Source organism: Xyrauchen texanus, chromosome 17 (assembly GCF_025860055.1).
Source record: "Xyrauchen texanus isolate HMW12.3.18 chromosome 17, RBS_HiC_50CHRs, whole genome shotgun sequence".
In the NCBI taxonomy this organism is placed as follows: domain Eukaryota; kingdom Metazoa; phylum Chordata; class Actinopteri; order Cypriniformes; family Catostomidae; genus Xyrauchen; species Xyrauchen texanus.
The window spans coordinates 33,662,313-33,680,147 of record NC_068292.1 but is presented as its reverse complement, the minus strand read 5'-3'; the positions used below and the strand labels follow the sequence as shown (position 1 = coordinate 33,680,147).

At 37.4% G+C, this 17,835-nt stretch overlaps 2 protein-coding genes across 6 annotated transcripts; both read left to right on the top strand.

Annotated features, from left to right (window-relative positions):
• The first annotated feature begins 23 nt into the window (after window positions 1-23).
• On the top strand, window positions 24-4,027 carry elp6 (elongator acetyltransferase complex subunit 6). The gene is made up of 8 exons (XM_052147287.1): window positions 24-147; window positions 353-408; window positions 522-600; window positions 688-758; window positions 1,411-1,535; window positions 1,849-2,053; window positions 2,310-2,468; window positions 2,549-4,027. The coding sequence occupies exons 2-8, from the start codon at window positions 355-357 to the stop codon at window positions 2,669-2,671; spliced, it is 816 nt and encodes a 271-aa protein (XP_052003247.1). The 5' UTR covers window positions 24-147; window positions 353-354; the 3' UTR covers window positions 2,672-4,027.
• A 927-nt stretch (window positions 4,028-4,954) lies between these two features.
• LOC127657515 (tyrosyl-DNA phosphodiesterase 2) lies at window positions 4,955-17,500 on the top strand. Of its 5 annotated transcripts, none has more exons than XM_052146339.1 (8): window positions 4,955-5,122; window positions 13,175-13,312; window positions 13,469-13,620; window positions 13,716-14,091; window positions 14,904-14,995; window positions 15,083-15,201; window positions 15,374-15,544; window positions 15,891-17,500. In XM_052146339.1, exons 2-8 carry the CDS (start codon window positions 13,284-13,286, stop codon window positions 16,173-16,175), a joined length of 1,224 nt encoding a protein of 407 aa, XP_052002299.1. In that variant the 5' UTR covers window positions 4,955-5,122; window positions 13,175-13,283; the 3' UTR covers window positions 16,176-17,500. The 5 variants fall into 5 exon arrangements, with proteins under 5 accessions (XP_052002299.1, XP_052002297.1, XP_052002301.1 ...); XM_052146337.1 differs by having other exon boundaries at window positions 13,160-13,312; XM_052146341.1 differs by lacking the exon at window positions 4,955-5,122 and adding an exon at window positions 11,851-12,596 and having other exon boundaries at window positions 13,160-13,312.
• Window positions 17,501-17,835: the final 335 nt, after the last annotated feature.

Sequence of the window (17,835 nt, the reverse complement as noted above, 5' to 3'; positions counted from 1 at the left end):
TACTCAGTACCGAAACGAGCTTTTCGGAGCAAGGATGTCCTCGTGCGGCATCCGTACCCACGTTGCCTTGCGTTCAACTGACTAATGTGTCAACATGAGATTTTGAGCTTCATATTTATTTCTACATAAATATAAGCGACAGTTCCGGTAGGTAGCCTCTCATTTAATGTACTTTTTCGGTAAAGCATATTATTTAGCCATCCTTTGTTGATATTTTGCCTGATAATAGTGCTACATACACTTGTATACGCGATATGTTTGTTTACAAGAGTATTTGTTTCTTTTTATCGCCAGCATGATAAAATGTCGTTTGACTAACGTAAAAAGTAAAGAAGACGTTATTATTTTACAGACATGTTTCCAGAACTGAACAGTATTCTCAATTCCAGTCCAGACCGTTTCAAATCGGTAACTAATTATTATTCACATCTCTTGACACCCTTAATGCAGCTCACCTAATGTCATGTGGCCCAGATGAAATCATGTATTCAATGTAACGGATGTTGTTTGTATAATTGTAGAGCGACTTTATCTTGCTGTCTGACAGAAAAACTGATGCATCATTCCTCATTTATCATTACCTTTCTTTCTATTTACGTGGTAAGTGACCTGGATAGTGAGAAAAATCTGTTCAGATAGATTCATCTTTAAAGAGACTTATTTTTTTTTAAACCTGTATGCTTTCAGCTGGTTGCAAGGTGTGCTTTTTGGGTCTTGTGCAGTCCTTCAGCCACTACAATGCTGTCGGTCAAAGGCTGGTAAGTTAGTTAAAGGAATATTCCTCGTTTAATATAATTTAAGCTTAATCAACAGCATTTGTAGCATAATGTAAATTACCCTTGAAAATTAAGTTTGAATTTGTTCCTCCTTTTCTGGTAAAAAAGTGAAGCGCTTACAATGGAAATAAATGGGGCCAATTTGTAAACGTTAAAACGCACACTGTTTCAAAAGTATAGCCACAAGACTTATACAATGATTTATCAATGTTTAACATGATTTCAGTGTGATAAAGTCGCTTTCTAACCTTTTTCTGTCTGATGTTTTCTTTAATTTTGCAACTTTGTTGCCATGACAATATATATTATAAAAAGATAAGCTTCACATTTCTGCCTTTTAACCGTCCAAAACTGGCCCCATTCACTTCCATTATAAGTGCCTTACTTTAACCTTGATTTTTGGATCTTTTTTTTTTTTTTTAAAGAAAAGGATTAACAAGTCAAAAAAACGTTTGTGAGGTAAATAACATTTTCACACGAATGCAGTCGATTGACTTTAACTTGGACTGAACCTGGAATATCTCTTAAATGTACTTACTCGTTTTCATTTTTCAGAGATAATTTGATAGCAAGTGTATGTTTTGGACTCGTAGTCAAACCACTTGACTTGACTTGAAACAATGTTCCTGTTTAGGGTGTAAGTCTGGTCCAGGCAAGGGACAAGGGTCAACTAGTGTTTCTCGAAGGACTAAAGGAGTCTCTTGGAGTTATATTACAGGACGACACCAGTCAAGGGACACAACCTTTGAGTTATATGAGGCATGTATCAAGCACATTTAGCATTTTTCATACTTCATACTCAATACAAGTTATTGCTCATATTATAAGGGATTTGAACAAACCCCAAACCCTACATCTTCAACTTTCTGCGACTTGTCCAGCCCTAATCAAGTCCAGCCCAGACCCACCATGTGACTTTTTTAATGGGCAAGCACTACTCACATTTTCTTCAGAAAATGTAAAAATCTAGTTTGAACTGAATTTATCTCAACCCTCCCTTCCTCAGATTATTTAAAGTCAAATATGAAAGGAAAACAAAGATTTGTGTTGCCATAGCTTTTTGTTTTTCTAGGTCGCCAGGCGTTGGTCTGGAATGTCTATTCAAGTTTGTGGAAAGTTCAGTGCGTCAGAGTGGGGATCATAATAATGGTGAAACAAGGGGTCCTCCAGTATTACTCATAGACGATCTGAGTGTACTCCTAAGTTTAGGTGTTCGAGTTGGAGCAGTACTAGACTTTACCCTCTACTGCCAAGCCACCATATGTTCAGAGTTACAGGTGAGACAGAATGTTTGTAAGCTTTGCTTTTTGGATCAGTCCCTAAAAATTGCCAAACTATTGATTTAATACTTAATTTTGTTACATTTGGTGAATATCATGAAAACATGTCGAGGCCACATTTCACCCCCAAGAAAATCAAAAGTAAAAATGTATGTTGCTTTATGTAACTCAATTACTTTATGTAACATGTACTTTAGTTGCTCTCATACCGTTTTAAGATCTATTGCTGTAAATAATGTCTGTCAATATCCAGGGAAATATGGTAATTCTGGTTAGGTGTGAGGAGGAGGATGCAGATGATGATGATGAAGAAGGATCAAACCTTCTTCAGAGGGGACTCCTTCACCAGTGCAGCTTGGCGCTACATGTAGAGGGGCTGCCCACTGGTTACTGCAGGGACATACACGGACAGGTGCGGTTTCATATTAAAGGTCAATGGTAATTTGGAATGTACTGCTCTGAACTAATCTGAGATTTCAATGGTAATTTCAGATGGAGGTTTGGTGGAGACAGAGAGAAGATGTCATGTACAACCAAAGAAAGATTTTTCATTTTAAAGTCCATGATAAAGGAGCGTCATTTTTTGCTCGCGGGACTTCCAGTGCTGTTCTATAACTGTTTCCAAATAAAAAACGCTTTCTAAAATAATGTCTTTACTTACCAGCTTGTTTTAAATAAATGTAAAATATGTCAATCTTTTAAAAGTTCCAATTGCTTTGTCCACATGTTTTTTATTAATTAATAGTAAATTAGTTAATACATTTTGCTAGGTCAGTAAAATGGGTCCTCATAAAGGTTGCAACTTACAATGTTCATCATGTATACATTAAGTGCTGGTACACAGATGCCACTAATTGTGTAAACTGTATAGTTTCATGCTTGCATGATCTTGCAAAATCTGACTCTCTCCCGGTTGTCCTTTATCATTTTCTATGATTGCATCATGTTTGATCATATTGTCCCATGTCTGGTAAGCATTACTCTGGATGAATGGAGTTTACAAACCACTCACTCGTCTTTACTCAGAGAAGTCCAAACTAAACAAATATGACTTGTGCTTATTCAGTGGAAGATGAAAGACATGAAGAAATAGTTTAATGACTAATTTGGCTCTAATATTTGAATTGCAACTCTTTTATGGTGTTTATTCAGTACTCCAGAAACTCCATGTGATTCCTTTTGTCAAAAGGTTGTTTTTAAAGCTCTTGATTATTCTTTGGCTTGTTGAGGAATGAACACAAACTTAAAACCAGTGTGTCCCATCTTTAAAGGAATATTCTGGGTTCAATACAAGTTAAACTCATTTGACAGCATTTGTGGCATAATTTCGATTACCACAAAAATAATTTTGACTTGTCCTTCCTTTTATTTAACAGCAAAAATCTGATATATATATATATATATATATATATATATATATATATTACAATGGAAATAAAAGGGAGGACTCCCATTTGTGAAGGGTTTAAAGGCAAAAATGTGAAGCTTCCATGAATTCTATTAAAACTGGTGTATTATTTAAGCTGTAAAGTTGTTTAAATAGTCGTATTTATAGTCGTTTGGGGGTTTACAACTTTATGTTGTAAAATTTGATATAACTTCACAGAAAAGGTTAGTAAGTGCTTTTTTTTTTTATTACAATAATGTAAATGCATATTGTTTCTGTCTTATGGCTATACTTTTAAAACTGTATTTTAATTTTAATTCATAGTGGCCCCATTCAATTCCATTGTAAGTGCCTCAGTATGACAGAGATTTTATTATTATTATTTTATTTTTTTTAAGAAAAGGAGGGACAAGTTGAAGTTTTGTATTGAAGTTGACAACATATTTATGTGTTAAATTTGTTTTCTCACTCAAGGTTTTTCCATTGCCATCGTCCTCACAATGAACTTGTGTACATTAATGAGCCTCAATAATAATGCATATAATCCTGAGTAAAAAAAATAACAAAATGATTGGGTTGTTGCAGCTCTGGTAGGCCTATAATTTTTAATAAATAGCCCTTCAAATCTCTTTGTTCAGCTGATTCAGAAGAATTAACATAGCCTATGCTATTTAGCATTTTCAAACTAGAAAAGTCCCACTTAGCCTCTGTGTCAATCTCCCAAACTTGTAGGGTTAACATTTGGAAAAATGCAGCCAACCACCTTCTTTACTCAGAATTGTAGTTGCTTACACAAAACCTGAGATCAGGAAGTATTTAGCAGAGACAGGCCTTGTATGGAGTCAATTCCACGCCACATATATTTGCAAAAATATTAAGTATTGCAAAATAAAATAAAGTTTTGCCAAAGAAAAAAGTATTGAGCAAAAAAAAAATTTTTTTTTTTTTTTGCCCAATCCCCTGACTCCACCCCCACATCAAAACAGTGCCATAGAGTGAAACGCACAGAAAAGTGAAGCGCAAAGGCAAAACAGTATCATGAGCTCACACGTGATGGAAATGCAGACTAAAAGGAGTGTTGCTAAATAATTAGTAGGCATTGTAAAGAAAAAGATGTGTGGCAAAATCATTGCTGCCTAAAAATCTGTTGCAGAGATAAAAAAAGGATAAACGTTCTTTAGTTTCTTTTACAACAGTCATTGATTTCTGCAATTAATTATATCTTGGTTTTTGCTATATTTTATTTATATTTTGCAATTCTTTATTTTTGTTTGCAAAACTTTCTTTTTTTTCTCTCGATACTTTATTTTACTTTTGTCATACTTCATTTTTGCAAATATATGTTAATTAAAATTAAAGAAATATAAAAAATGTTTTGTTTTTTTTTGCTCAATACTTTTTTTCTTTTGCAAAACTTTATTTTATTTTGCAATACTTTATATTTTTGCAAATATATGTGGCGTGGAATTGACTCCATAGCCTTGTCCCTCCCATTTCGTCATGGGCAGAGACGAAAACAGAAACCTAATATTCCATCTTCAACATGAAGAACTTTGGAATTTAGCTATTGTACGCACGAATTTATTTTAAATAATTGCATTATTGTATCTCAATCTTCCAAGTATTTTGACTGTATGGTTGTGTACCCGAGGGACATTTAACTGAAGCTCTATAGAAATGTAAGTCTTTTGAACAGAGGAAAATGTAATGTAAATGATGTAAATTGTGAAATTACATACTTCTGATTTAAGATATACTATATACTACGGAAGCTCAAAGTGGCCTTGCGTCATTATTATTATTTTGTCTCGATTTCTCGTGATCTCGACATAACAAAGGTTGTTTTCTCGTGATAATGACTTAATTTTCTCGTGATCTCGACATAACAAAAATTTTATGGCGATATTTCCCTGTCAAATGTCGAGAGCGCATTATTGTAGCGCGAAAGTACATTAATGTTATGCGCGAGCGCGAATCCCTCTGCTCGCGCGCGGAATATAATGCGCCGAGCGCGAATCCCTCTGCTCGCGCGCGGGAACTGGGCGCGCGCTCTCAGATACACGCTGCTCTTGAAAGAATTTTCTCTGCGCTCGCTCAGAGAATATGCCTGCACTTAAAACGTGTTCATTGCAATCGCGAATCTCTCCTCTTCGCTTAAAGTAAGCGTGTTTGTGCTTAGACTGTGTCCCGTGCGTTCGCGCATGCCCAAGTACTCTTCTCTTCGATTTCTTTCTCTTTGCTCTTGGCATAAACGCTGTCAAAACGGCAACAACCAATCAGAAAAGGCTTCAACGACTGACCAATGAAAACGCGACATCGTACATGGAATCTTATTGGTTGATATTGAACCGCACATGTTCATGTGTTCAATCAAGACGATTCAATTCAATCAAGACGAGCCGAGATGGATCCGCAGAATCGACGATCTCAGGTAAACAGTTTTATTTGTTTTGATGTTAAATATGTCAAATGTATCTTAGAAATGTCTGGGAAGAGGGCGATTGGATTATTTTACATATAAATTACCTAGACTGTCAACCACATTCATACTACAGAGCTATGTATGGGCTGAAATATGTGCCACCAGAATCTGAATTTGAACCCTTTATATTTGAATTTGAATGGCTAAACTTGAATAATTGCATTGAAAAACTGAATTTGAATCACATAATTTGAAATTGTATTGTTTATTTAAAATTGAATTTATTCAAAAACTGAATCTGAATTGTATCATTTGAAATTGAATTTATTCGTTTGGAACTGAAGTCCAATAAAATTTGATCCTCACTGAAAATTAAACTCTCTATATATCTTCACATTCACTTCTCACAATTCAGATTCAGTTCTCAAATTCAATTTCAAGTTACTGAGACAGACATCCGGGTAGTTGGAGGATGAAGGAAGAGCAATCGAGCGCAGATCGATAGATAGCGTTCATTGGCGCACAGGACTCCTCTTGGGCCAATCAGCACCAATGTTTTGGAGCACAGGGCGTTACCCGCCATGAAACAAAGAAGAAGTGCTGCCTGACTTGCGTGACCACCACCATGGATTCGGCTGGGACAAATACGGTAATGACATTTTTTTTTACGATCTAACGATCTTTTGTTTAACTGTTGTTAATGTTATAGCTATTTTGTAGAAACAGGGAAATTAAATCTTTCTCCCGACGTTGCAAACACAGTAGCTATAATCCCACGTTTTTATGGTAGCCTACTAGCTCTGGTAACAACATTTTTGCCTGGTGTTTATTATTTCTAAGCGTTTGCCTCTTCCTCCGGTGAAAATGTTGTTGCAAACGTAGCTAGTGTTAGCCGCCGCCAAGTAGACTGGTCATGTCTTCAGTGTGATTTTTTTTTTTTCCCCTTTAACTTCTCCTCGTGGTTGTCATTGTCAGAGTAACGTTACTGCTTACTGAGAGAGAGAGAGAGAGAGAGAGAGAGAGAGAGTAGTAAGCGTGTAAGTTATGTGTCGCTGTGTTTGGCAGGTGCTAGCATAATGTAAGGCCATAAACTTCAGGGCAATTACACCATAGCACTAGCCCTATTCATTTGAATTGAATGCATAAGTTAGTTAATTCCGTTTGACTAGAACACAAAAATAGCACATTTACACTTCGAAAGAAAGCGATACAGCTTCCTGCACAACAGAGCAGTGCAAGTGGCTGATGCCATCACATGTAAAAAGGTAAGGTGACACTGTATTTTTTGGACACTGTGTAACTGTAGGCTAAATTATGATGTTAAATTAATGTTTATATTGTGCCCCTTTGGTTACTTCATCAGGCAGATTGCTTGTCTTCATCTACATTTCATCTTCTTTTAGGGGATTTTCATTATATTCCATCATACCTAATGTTGGGGATTATTAAATTATTTCTATTCTATATTCTGCCTTAACATGTGTAGCTTGTGACAATGTGGTCCGTCACAATTTCCCTGTTGGACAAAGAGAAGCTAAGACAGCAAAGACCCACATAAACACAGTTTGGCATCTCAATCCTGTGATGATAGCCTTACCTGTTTTGCTCACAGCCATAGGATAAACGGCAGATTTATACTGCATATAGATATGTTATGGTTATGGACCACAGAAATGTGGACTTAATGATCTTCTTTGTGTTAACTTATTTTCAGATTCCTGCTGCTCCAGTAGCTCTGATCGACTTCTCCTCTGCTAAAGCCAAAAAAAAAAAAGCTTGACCGTTCTATTGATGGCAGGACAACTGAAAACCAGGTTGGGAAATCACTTCATGCCCAAGAGTGAAGAGAGGGTCAGAAACATATGCTAGTTTTTTTGAGACTTTAAGCAAAAACTGTCCAAGGAGTGCAGCACTGATGGCTAGGGAGCCTTACTACAAAGAATTCATCCCCAAATCTAGTATGCTTCCTAAAACTGTTCTTGAATACAGAACACCAGAGACTCTGCAGCTACCCCCAAAGAGCTTGGAGAGCTATGCCAGGTATTCCAGCTAGAAGAGCTCATCATGTCCCAGGTCCAGGCTGTAGAGAGGGCAACTCGAAGTCAGAGTGCATGCAGGATTTGGTTTAGGCAAAGAGCTGGACGCATAACTGCTTCCAAGCTGAAACAAGCTATTAAGACCAACCCACAGCAACCATCCAAGAGCTTGATCAAGGCCATATGCTACCCAGAAGCATATAGGTTCACCACAGCCGCTACAAGGTATTTAGGGTTTGAATTAGGGTAAGGCAGAGGTAAGGCCGCGTGTAAACTGTGTTTATGTCCAGAAAAGAAACACTGACAACAGAGGGTATAATTTGGATAAAAAGAAGCTTGTCTGTTAAGTAAATGTATCTTACTGATGGAATATTAAATGAAATGTATAGTAACACATTGCTTTGGTGCACGTTAGTTATTAGTTATAGGGTTATAAGACTATGGTTATGCAGGAGTAGAACTAAGTATAGGGGTTAGGGAAATGGCATTTAAATCACTGAACTGGCTCTACACATCCAATACTAAGTAATCATTTCCTTTTCATGTTTTGCATGTGTACTGTGTACAGTTATGGATGCAAACATGAAGCACAAGCCAGAGGAGTCTATGAGAAGCTGATGGGTCGGGAGCATGCAGGCTTCTCCTGTATGGACAGTGGTCTCTGGCTGAACCCCAAGTGGCCATACATGGGGTCCTCCCTGATGGGATTGTTGCTTGTGACTGTCACGGAACTGGCATCTGCTGAGATTAAGGTAATATTACAGTCTCTGTTGTAGTAAAGTCCCTAAATCTCGAGTCTGAGTCGTGTCTCAAGTCCTAAACTGAGCAAAAAGGCAGAAAATATATTTGTTAATCTATTGTTCACGTGTCCTTCTCTTTGTGATTTTAGTGTCCACACTCTCACCAAGATGAAGCCAACCTGCGCTTGTGTGCTGGGGAAAAGGGCTTCTGCCTCATCAATGATGGGGATAATCTCTTCCCCTTGATGTTCGCAATAGCGACTGCTTGTTGACTTTTAAAACGCGTCTTAAGACATATCTTTTTATACAAGCTTTTTTATAACATATGGTATTGAGTTTTTAATGCACTTTATCTGTATGCGGCTTGTTTGTTGTGTGTATTGTCTTATGCAGTGACCTGTATATTGCTTGTGAGGTGACCTTGGGTGTTATGAAAGGCCATTAAATAAAATGCATTATTATTATTATAATGTCATGCTGGACCGGACACATGACTACTACTACCAAGTTCAGGGTCAGCTTCACATTGTAGACGCTGAGTACTGTGATTTTGTTGTGTGGAACCACAATGACATTTTTGTTGAAAGGATTTTGCCCGATCTTGAACTTTGGGATGATGTTATCCCTAAAGTTGAGTGCTTTTTAGAAACGGTATACTCCAGAAATACTGGGACAGCAAGTTACAAACTCACATGTATAATGTAATGAAAGGATCTAGGCACTCTACATTTTGACTATTGTTATGAGTGTGGTCTTTGTGAGTTCTGGTTGTTGTATAATTTAAATGAAAAGATTAAATGCCATTGAGAAGACAGAATTATACATGGTGGTTTATTTACAAGATTAGATTTTTCAACAATTGTTATAATAACAAGAACATGGTGTGCAATAACAGATTAGAATCCATTTCATTACATATAATACATATAGCCAGTACAATTGGACTAGTGGATAAAAGTATTACACTTGTTGAAAACATATTAACAGACTGATATGTGTCGGGGCTCAGGTACTACTACTCCCTGTCCTCTTACTTATCATCATCAGAGCCAAGAAGCAGGGATCAGGTATTGGACACTACATGTGTGAGGGCTCAGGTACTGGACTGACTGATTATTATCCCTCCTCCTTACTCCAATGGGACAACAGACTCCGAAAGATTAGACAAGCGCTAGGGCAACCTAAAAAGCCCCAATGAAGTCCATATTAGACTACCGGTAACTTAATAAGCATTACTAAGTAAATGAGCATTTAATGACAACCTAATGCTATATAACCACAGGCACAAAAAACACGTTGTCTAGCTAACATACCTCCGACGAAGTGGTCGCTGCAGACACGGGCATTAACGGACTCTGCTCCTCCCGACCGCAGACGTACGTTAAAAATCGAGAAATCTACTCTATAAAAACCCTTTCCCTTTTCTCGATTAGAACGATTGGAGCAGCCGTAAACTACACAAAACATTGGCATTTTGCCAGACGGCAGATCCTCAGCTATTTCACTTCCTGCCCTCCATCTGAATTGCGCGCTCTCGCGATGCAGCAGCGTGACGTCACGTGAAACCAACCAATGAACGCTATCTATCGATCTGCGCTCGATTGCTCTTCCTTCATCCTCCAACTACCCGGATATCTGTCTCAGTAACTTAAAATTGAATTTAAGAACTGAATCTGAATTGTGAGAAGTGAATGTGAAGATATATAGAGAGTTGAGGATCAAATTTTATTGGACTTCAGTTCCAAACTAATAAATTCAATTTCAAATGATACAATTCAGATTCAGTTTTTGAATAAATTCAATTTTAATTAAACAATACAATTTCAAATTATGTGATTCAAATTCAGTTTTTCAATGCAATTATTCAAGTTTAGCCATTCAAATTCAAATATAAATGGTTCAAATTCAGTTTCTGGTGGCACATATTTCAGCCCATAGCTATGCCCATTGTAGTGAGATTTTTGAGCCAAATAGATTTGAAAGCCGATTCAAAAGGCAAAAATAATATTTTACGTCTGATAATTAACACATTGTCTCGTGCAATCACACCAGTGATTAAACATTAGAATGCGTAGCGAGATCAACTGCTAAATTAAAATCTGAAAAAAGACTTGGGGAGATAAGGTGGCAACATGCCCCGTAAAATTATGCTAGTCCTATATCTATTATGGCTGTCACGAATGAAGTGATATGAAATGAAAAGTGTCATCTGCAATAGATTTTCTTTATCGCGGATTGCAGCATTGAGTGTTATAACGTTAATCAATCACCCACTTTCTGTTGAGCTTAATTAATGCAGTTTGGCCAATCAGAGGCATTTTGATTAAAGGACAAGTTCGGTATTTTACACTTAAAGCCCTGTTTTAAGATCGTTTCTGATGAAATAGAACGGTTAAGATTGAAAGATTGGTTAGGGTTAGACCACTAGGAGGCTCTTCTGGCCCATATATATCTGCGTCTCATATTGACGCTAAAGGGTGCCATGTGCGTTGGTTTTATGATGCCTTGGTCCAAATTTTAATCTTAACCGTTCTATTTCATCAGAAACGATCTTAAAACAGGGCTTTAAGTGTAAAATACCGAACTTGTCCTTTAATCAAAATGCCTCTGATTGGCCAAACTGCATTAATTAAGCTCAACAGAAAGTGGGTGATTGATTAACGTTATAACACTCAACGCTGCAATCCGCGATAAAGAAAATCTATTGCAGATGACACTTTTCATTTCACATCACTTCATTCGTGACAGCCATAATAGATATAGGACTAGCATAATTTTACGGGGCATGTTGCCACCTTATCTCCCAAGTCTTTTTTCAGATTTTAATTTAGCAGTTGATCTCGCTACGTACTTAATGTTTAATCACTGGTGTGATTGCACGAGACAATGTGTTAATTATCAGACATAAAATATTATTTTTGCCTTTTGAATCGGCTTTCAAATCTATTTGGCTCAAAAATCTCACTACAATGGGCATAGCTCTGTAGTATGAATGTGGTTGACAGTCTAGGTAATTTATATGTAAAATAATCCAATCGCCCTCTTCCCAGACATTTCTAAGATACATTTGACATATTTAACATCAAAACAAATAAAACTGTTTACCTGAGATCGTCGATTCTGCGGATCCATCTCGGCTCGTCTTGATTGAATTGAATCGTCTTGATTGAATTGAATCGTCTTGATTGAACACATGAACATGTGCGGTTCAATATCAACCAATAAGATTCCATGTACGATGTCGCGTTTTCATTGGTCAGTCGTTGAAGCCTTTTCTGATTGGTTGTTGCCGTTTTGACAGCGTTTATGCCAAGAGCAAAGAGAAAGAAATCGAAGAGAAGAGTACTTGGGCATGCGCGAACGCACGGGACACAGTCTAAGCACAAACACGCTTACTTTAAGCGAAGAGGAGAGATTCGCGATTGCAATGAACACGTTTTAAGTGCAGGCATATTCTCTGAGCGAGCGCAGAGAAAATTCTTTCAAGAGCAGCGTGTATCTGAGGGCGCGCGCCCAGTTCCCGCGCGCGAGCAGAGGGATTCGCGCTCGGCGCATTATATTCCGCGCGCGAGCAGAGGGATTCGCGCTCGCGCATAACATTAATGTACTTTCGCGCTACAATAATGCGCTCTCGACATTTGACAGGGAAATAACGCCATAAAATTTGTTTTCAATAAGGCTATCTGGTGGCAACAGCTAATCGCACTGTGCATAGTGGATGACCGAATATGTCATTACTTTGATCAAGGACTCACTGCTGAAATAGCTGTCTGTCTCTCAGTCATTGACAACTTCCAGATTAGTGTCAGACACCTTAGAAGAAGACCATCACGTCTACAACGTTTTCGTAGACAATACAGTGACGCTGAACGTTTGGTCAATTTCATTGCCAGCCAACTTGAGGGACCTGGACGTCTGCATGACTGCAGTCAAGCCAGCCGCGATTTAGATCCAAGTGCGCGCATATTACAGTATTAACGGTACTTTCCGGAAAGCACATAACGTGCTTCTTGACTGCTGTCGAGTGCAGAAGAAAGCGAGTCTTTCTATATTGATGAAAAAGCGTTTATTAAGTGTTTGTGACGTGCTGCCTGGTGTTTATTAATATGTTTGATTTAGCCTATGTGAAAGGTGACTGGTTAGAATACTATTGGATAGGGCAGGTGAATATTTTATAACCAAAGTGTAATGAATTAACATAACTTTACATTTACATATTACCTATAATACATTTTACTTTCCTGCCAAGGATCTCTCATTGTCCTTCATACCTTGTAATAAACTTTGAATTGTAAATCAGGTCAATTATAACTGTATAGTTTTTTGAGAAAATTAAAGGCAAAAACAACTTTTTATTATGCTGAGATCACGAGAAAATTAAGTCATGATCACGAGAAAACAACCTTTGTTATGTTTTTGTTATGTTCACTTTTGCTGTGACTCACAAGGTGTTGACTAATGTATTAGCCTAACTATGTTTTGCAAAAACCATATGCTAAATAAACTCATTCATGTCAGGTTTAACTTGCATAGTCACTGTTGAAGAGGACCAAACCCTGAGTCGGAAGTTCAGAAAGTTGGAATACGTGAACAACACAGCGAGGCAGTACAGAACTGTACTGGAACATCTTCCCCTTTAGAAATGGAGGACAAACCAGAGTGTTCACCAAGGTAAGATTCCTGGAATTTTAGCTACTTTAAAACATTTAAGTTTTGTGTTTAAATGATGTTCTTTTGAATAAACTGATTTACAGAATGTACTGTCTACTTCCTTTTTTATCATTACCTTGCAAATATGTATTTATGATACTCTTTGTTCTGACGTAGTCATACCTGCCCGGGAGAGCCTGTGGGCAGTAATATCAATGCTTCATGCCTTGTCGGCACCAAAGTTGAGGGTAAAGCTGGGAAAAAGAAAAAAAAGAATAAAAAGAGACAAGAGACAAGTGGACATGGTGGCCGCCAAATGAAAACACATAGTGAGTACACTGAGGCACTGTAACTGTTAAAGAGCAGTCATCACTTTCAACAGAGATGTCTGAGCTCATTGATAATATGTTTAATTCACCTTCAGGTTCTGGTGCAAACACCTCTCATCAAGAGAAAACCCAGAGTGCACAGCAAACTTCAGTTCGGTCCACCTGCGACCAGTCAATCCAGACAGAGTCTCCCCTATCCCAATCTGTCCAAACGGAGTCAACCCAAATTGCTCCAATCCAGTGTGTACACTCGCTGTCAACAGAATCCAAGTCAACCCAGACACGTGAGACCAGTTTTTACTTGCACCATGCATACCTGGGAAAATCTATCACAGATCAGTCCATTGATGAACAGGCAACCCAATCCAGCTCTTCAAGCAAACAGCTGACTGTGATCAGCTGGAATATAGATGGCCTGGATACAGAAAATGTTTACGCTCGAGCCAAAGGCCTGCTGTCATGCTTAGGAAAGTGAGTATCCATCACCAAATGCAGTTAGTATATTTTGGGATGCGCTCCTCCAGAGACTAAACATTAATATGGGTCTATTTCACATACAGTACTTCACATTTATAAGGATAACTAAACTGAGTCCCATTGTGATGAATGACAGATTTTCTTTTTTTAAAATTTAATGATCAGCTTTAGAGAGTCTACATGTTATATAAGAATGTTTCTCAAGTTGCTTAGAATTCTTTGTTGCTAAACCTTTCACTGTTTCACTAATTTACATTTAAAGGGGCACTCGGTAATTTGTCCCTATTAAAAAAGTTTTACTCCTAAAGAAATTAATAGTAATTTTGAAACATACGTATAAAATCATGACCACTGACATGAGATGAGGACTCTAGTCATATCAGTAACCTTGTAATAGCTGTTTTGTTCTACATAGACCATAGAATCACATAACCGACTGAATACTACTAGCTAAATCTCAGTAACCGTCTTGTTACACTTTCACTCTTAATCATGGCTAATTGTGAATAATGAATTTCTACAATGGCATCTGTAACTGAAAACTATTGATTTTGAATGATGCTGCATCCACACCACTAGGTGTCACTGTAAGTCCAAGATGACATGAGGAAAAGTTTACTGAGAGCACCTTAAATGCATGTAGCAGACATTATCTAGAGCAGAATGTTAGGGACTGAGAGCTTCAGTCACCATTTTGTCTGGGTTGGAATAACATGAGGGTGATTTTCGGTGAACTAACCCTGTAATGTGTTACTAAAACACTTACAAAAAGTCTCTAATTAACTGAATTATCATTTTTAATGCAGGCACCGTGCAGATGTGGTACTGCTGCAAGAGCTTATTCCTCCTTGTTTGAAGGTTTTACAGAACGTTATGAAAGATTATGAGTTTCTGCAAGGTATTTTCATCTAACAAGTTGGGCACAAACTCACTTTATAAAATGCTATAAAATGTGGTATTACTATTACATTACTTTGTGTTTCAGCCAATGACGAGGGCTATTTCACTGGCATTTTGCTCAGAAAGGACAGGGTGCAATTCATCCAGAGCAACATTGTGAAGTATCCCACCACAGAGATGGGTAGGAATCTGCTAATAGCAAGCGTAAGTCTCTCTCTCTCTCTCTCTCCTGGTCAGCCCTTGAGATTGTTAATTTGATATGTACTTTTTGCACTTCATTTTTGTTTTAATTTTTATTATGATAAAAGTCTGATGTATGCAGAGAACATTCAAAACATTCAGCATCCTAATTGTTACGTTTTGCATGTTTGTTTAGGTGAACTTTTTAGGCCATCCACTGTGCTTTATGACGTCTCACCTTGAAAGCTGTAAATCTGCCTCACAAGAACGCTTGAATCAACTGCGCAGAGTTTGGAAATGGATAAAAGAGGCTCCACAGGACCAGACAGTTATTTTTGGAGGAGATACCAACCTTAGGGATTGGGAGGTTGTGTATGATGCCATTAAGGGGCCGTTCAGCCCAAATACGCTTTTGCGCTTGAAAAAGCTAGACGCAGCATAACAAATAGAACAGAACAAAGGAGGCCTGAGATAGATTTTTAAATTAGTTTAATTTCTATTTAACTTGACACAGCATTTAAACGGAGAAAACAGCGAAACGTTGCACATCGGTCAAAGACATTCGCAAATATGCATTCGGTGTGAACGGCCCCTGACATGTCTTGTTGGATTCATCAGAATCCATTTATAGTACATAAAACGCTCCATAAGAAACCTTAATACTGTGTCAAAATCAGGTAAGTGAGTTTGTGTGTTTGTGTTTGTTTTGATAGGTGAAGAAGCTTGGTGAACTCCCAGATGGTATCTCTGATGTTTGGGAGATGCTGGGGAAGCCGGAGGAATGCAGATACACCTGGGACACGTCTCTCAATGATAACTATGAAATCTCTAATTCTATACGCCTACGATTTGATCGAGTTTTCCTCAGGAAAGCCACAGAGGGTGCCCAGCTACAGCCAGAAAGCATGGCCCTGATAGGCCTGGAGAAGCTGAAGTGTGACTATTTTATCAGCGATCACTGGGGCATCCTTTGTACATTTTCATTTGGGACATCATAGGAACAATTGTCAACAAATTATTTTTGTTTTATGGCATACGATTGTACAACTAAAATGATGACTAGAATGAACTGTTAATGAAATGCTCAATCATGGTGTAAAACGCTGGCATATGAACCAGTCAAACATTGTTTGTATGACTCTATATCCAGTAACATCTGATTCTGTACAAACTTAAATAATTGGTTTTAATATAGTCTTTAATTTCTCCACTAGAGGGAACTCTAGAACAGCCTGTGATTCTCATTCAATCTGTAGGCAATATCAACCACAGGCATCCTTAAATTCCTTAAAGTGCATTACATCACATTATGATTATTTCTAATGCATGTCTAAGCTTAAGGGTTTTTGTGTTGACATGAATACTGAAATTGCAGAAAAGGTATCAACCACAGATTTAGGATTACTGCCACTTGTGGTTTTTAAACCATTGTAATTCAAGATCATTTACACTAACTGGGTGACATTGAGCAATCAGATATAAATGAATGGAAAGGAATAAATTCTTTGGTAAGGAACTGGCAAACATGGTTCTGTTTTTACTTGGAGAAATTATTTGCAGCACATTCTGTCAACTGCGAAACAGAATTGAAATGTGCCATTACATTTAGAAGCAAATTTAGAAAGATGGCAGGCTGACAATAAGAATTGTTATTTGTCACTGGCATGGTTTCATGAATGGGATTAACTAAAAACCATTTACCAAGAAATACAGTCCTCATCATGGTTAACTGGATGGGCCCTGTGTTTCTACTTAGAAATATACAGTACTGTATTTAGAATGTTCCATAGATCTACTTCACTGATTTTTTTTTAGTTTTTTTCTTTACCCCAAATGTAAAATGAGTCTTTGTTTTTACTGATTTGATTGGAGAAATGACCACTGCCAAAATCTGTCTTTATAAATGAATGCCAATGCCATTGATCAAATATTTAGTGCAGTAATGGATCAGCATTCTGTTTCATGCTAATCCATTTAGCTTCATTCCAATACATTATGAAATAGGATTAATTTATTGCCATATAATTTCCACTTAAAATATTTAATGGCATGTTAAATGCTGAAGTGTTCTGTCAGCCTATTTATTAAAGATCCAAATTAAGGTTGTAAATGATCATTAGCTCCCACTGTTATAAGAAACCCTTGGTGATTAGTTCACCAAACTAAAAATACACAAATTAATCCTCTTGAAATATTTGATTCAGTGCTTAAGTTGGGCCATGTCTAAAGTGTAGTTAAATTGAAATTGTTTACACCCATCTGATAATCATGTTTCGAATTTCCATACAACACCACTGTCTTAATGTCTAAATTCTAAATAAATGTATCCCTCTCCAGGTGCCACCTTGCATTTTACAGGGGGTTGGTTACAATCTTTGATTTTTTTTTTTTATTTACTCTGATTTAACCCCTCTCTCAATCCGGGGCCAGGCTTATATGACATTTTAAGAAATGTGGTGAGTATCTGAAATCATTTTAGTATCCATCTTTAGTTATTTGTATTTGAGGTTTCTCTATTTTGTAATTTTGCATAACTTTCAACTATTTTCATTTTGTTTTTTACTTGTACAATGATACAGCAGCCGGGGGTCATACTTCAGAAGGAAACATTGCAAGCCTGGACCCGTATCAATGGACATTTAAGCATCTTTATTCCAA

Coding starts and splice junctions, on each gene's coding strand:
- elp6 (XM_052147287.1), top strand. CDS start 355: ATGTTTCCAGAACTGAACAGTATTCTCAATTCCAGTCCAGACCGTTTC. Junction 601..687: donor CCTTTCTTTCTATTTACGTG/GTAAGTGACCTG, acceptor GTATGCTTTCAG/CTGGTTGCAAGGTGTGCTTT. Junction 759..1,410: donor ATGCTGTCGGTCAAAGGCTG/GTAAGTTAGTTA, acceptor GTTCCTGTTTAG/GGTGTAAGTCTGGTCCAGGC.
- LOC127657515 (XM_052146339.1), top strand. CDS start 13,284: ATGGAGGACAAACCAGAGTGTTCACCAAG. Junction 13,313..13,468: donor AAACCAGAGTGTTCACCAAG/GTAAGATTCCTG, acceptor GTTCTGACGTAG/TCATACCTGCCCGGGAGAGC. Junction 15,545..15,890: donor CCAACCTTAGGGATTGGGAG/GTTGTGTATGAT, acceptor TTGTTTTGATAG/GTGAAGAAGCTTGGTGAACT.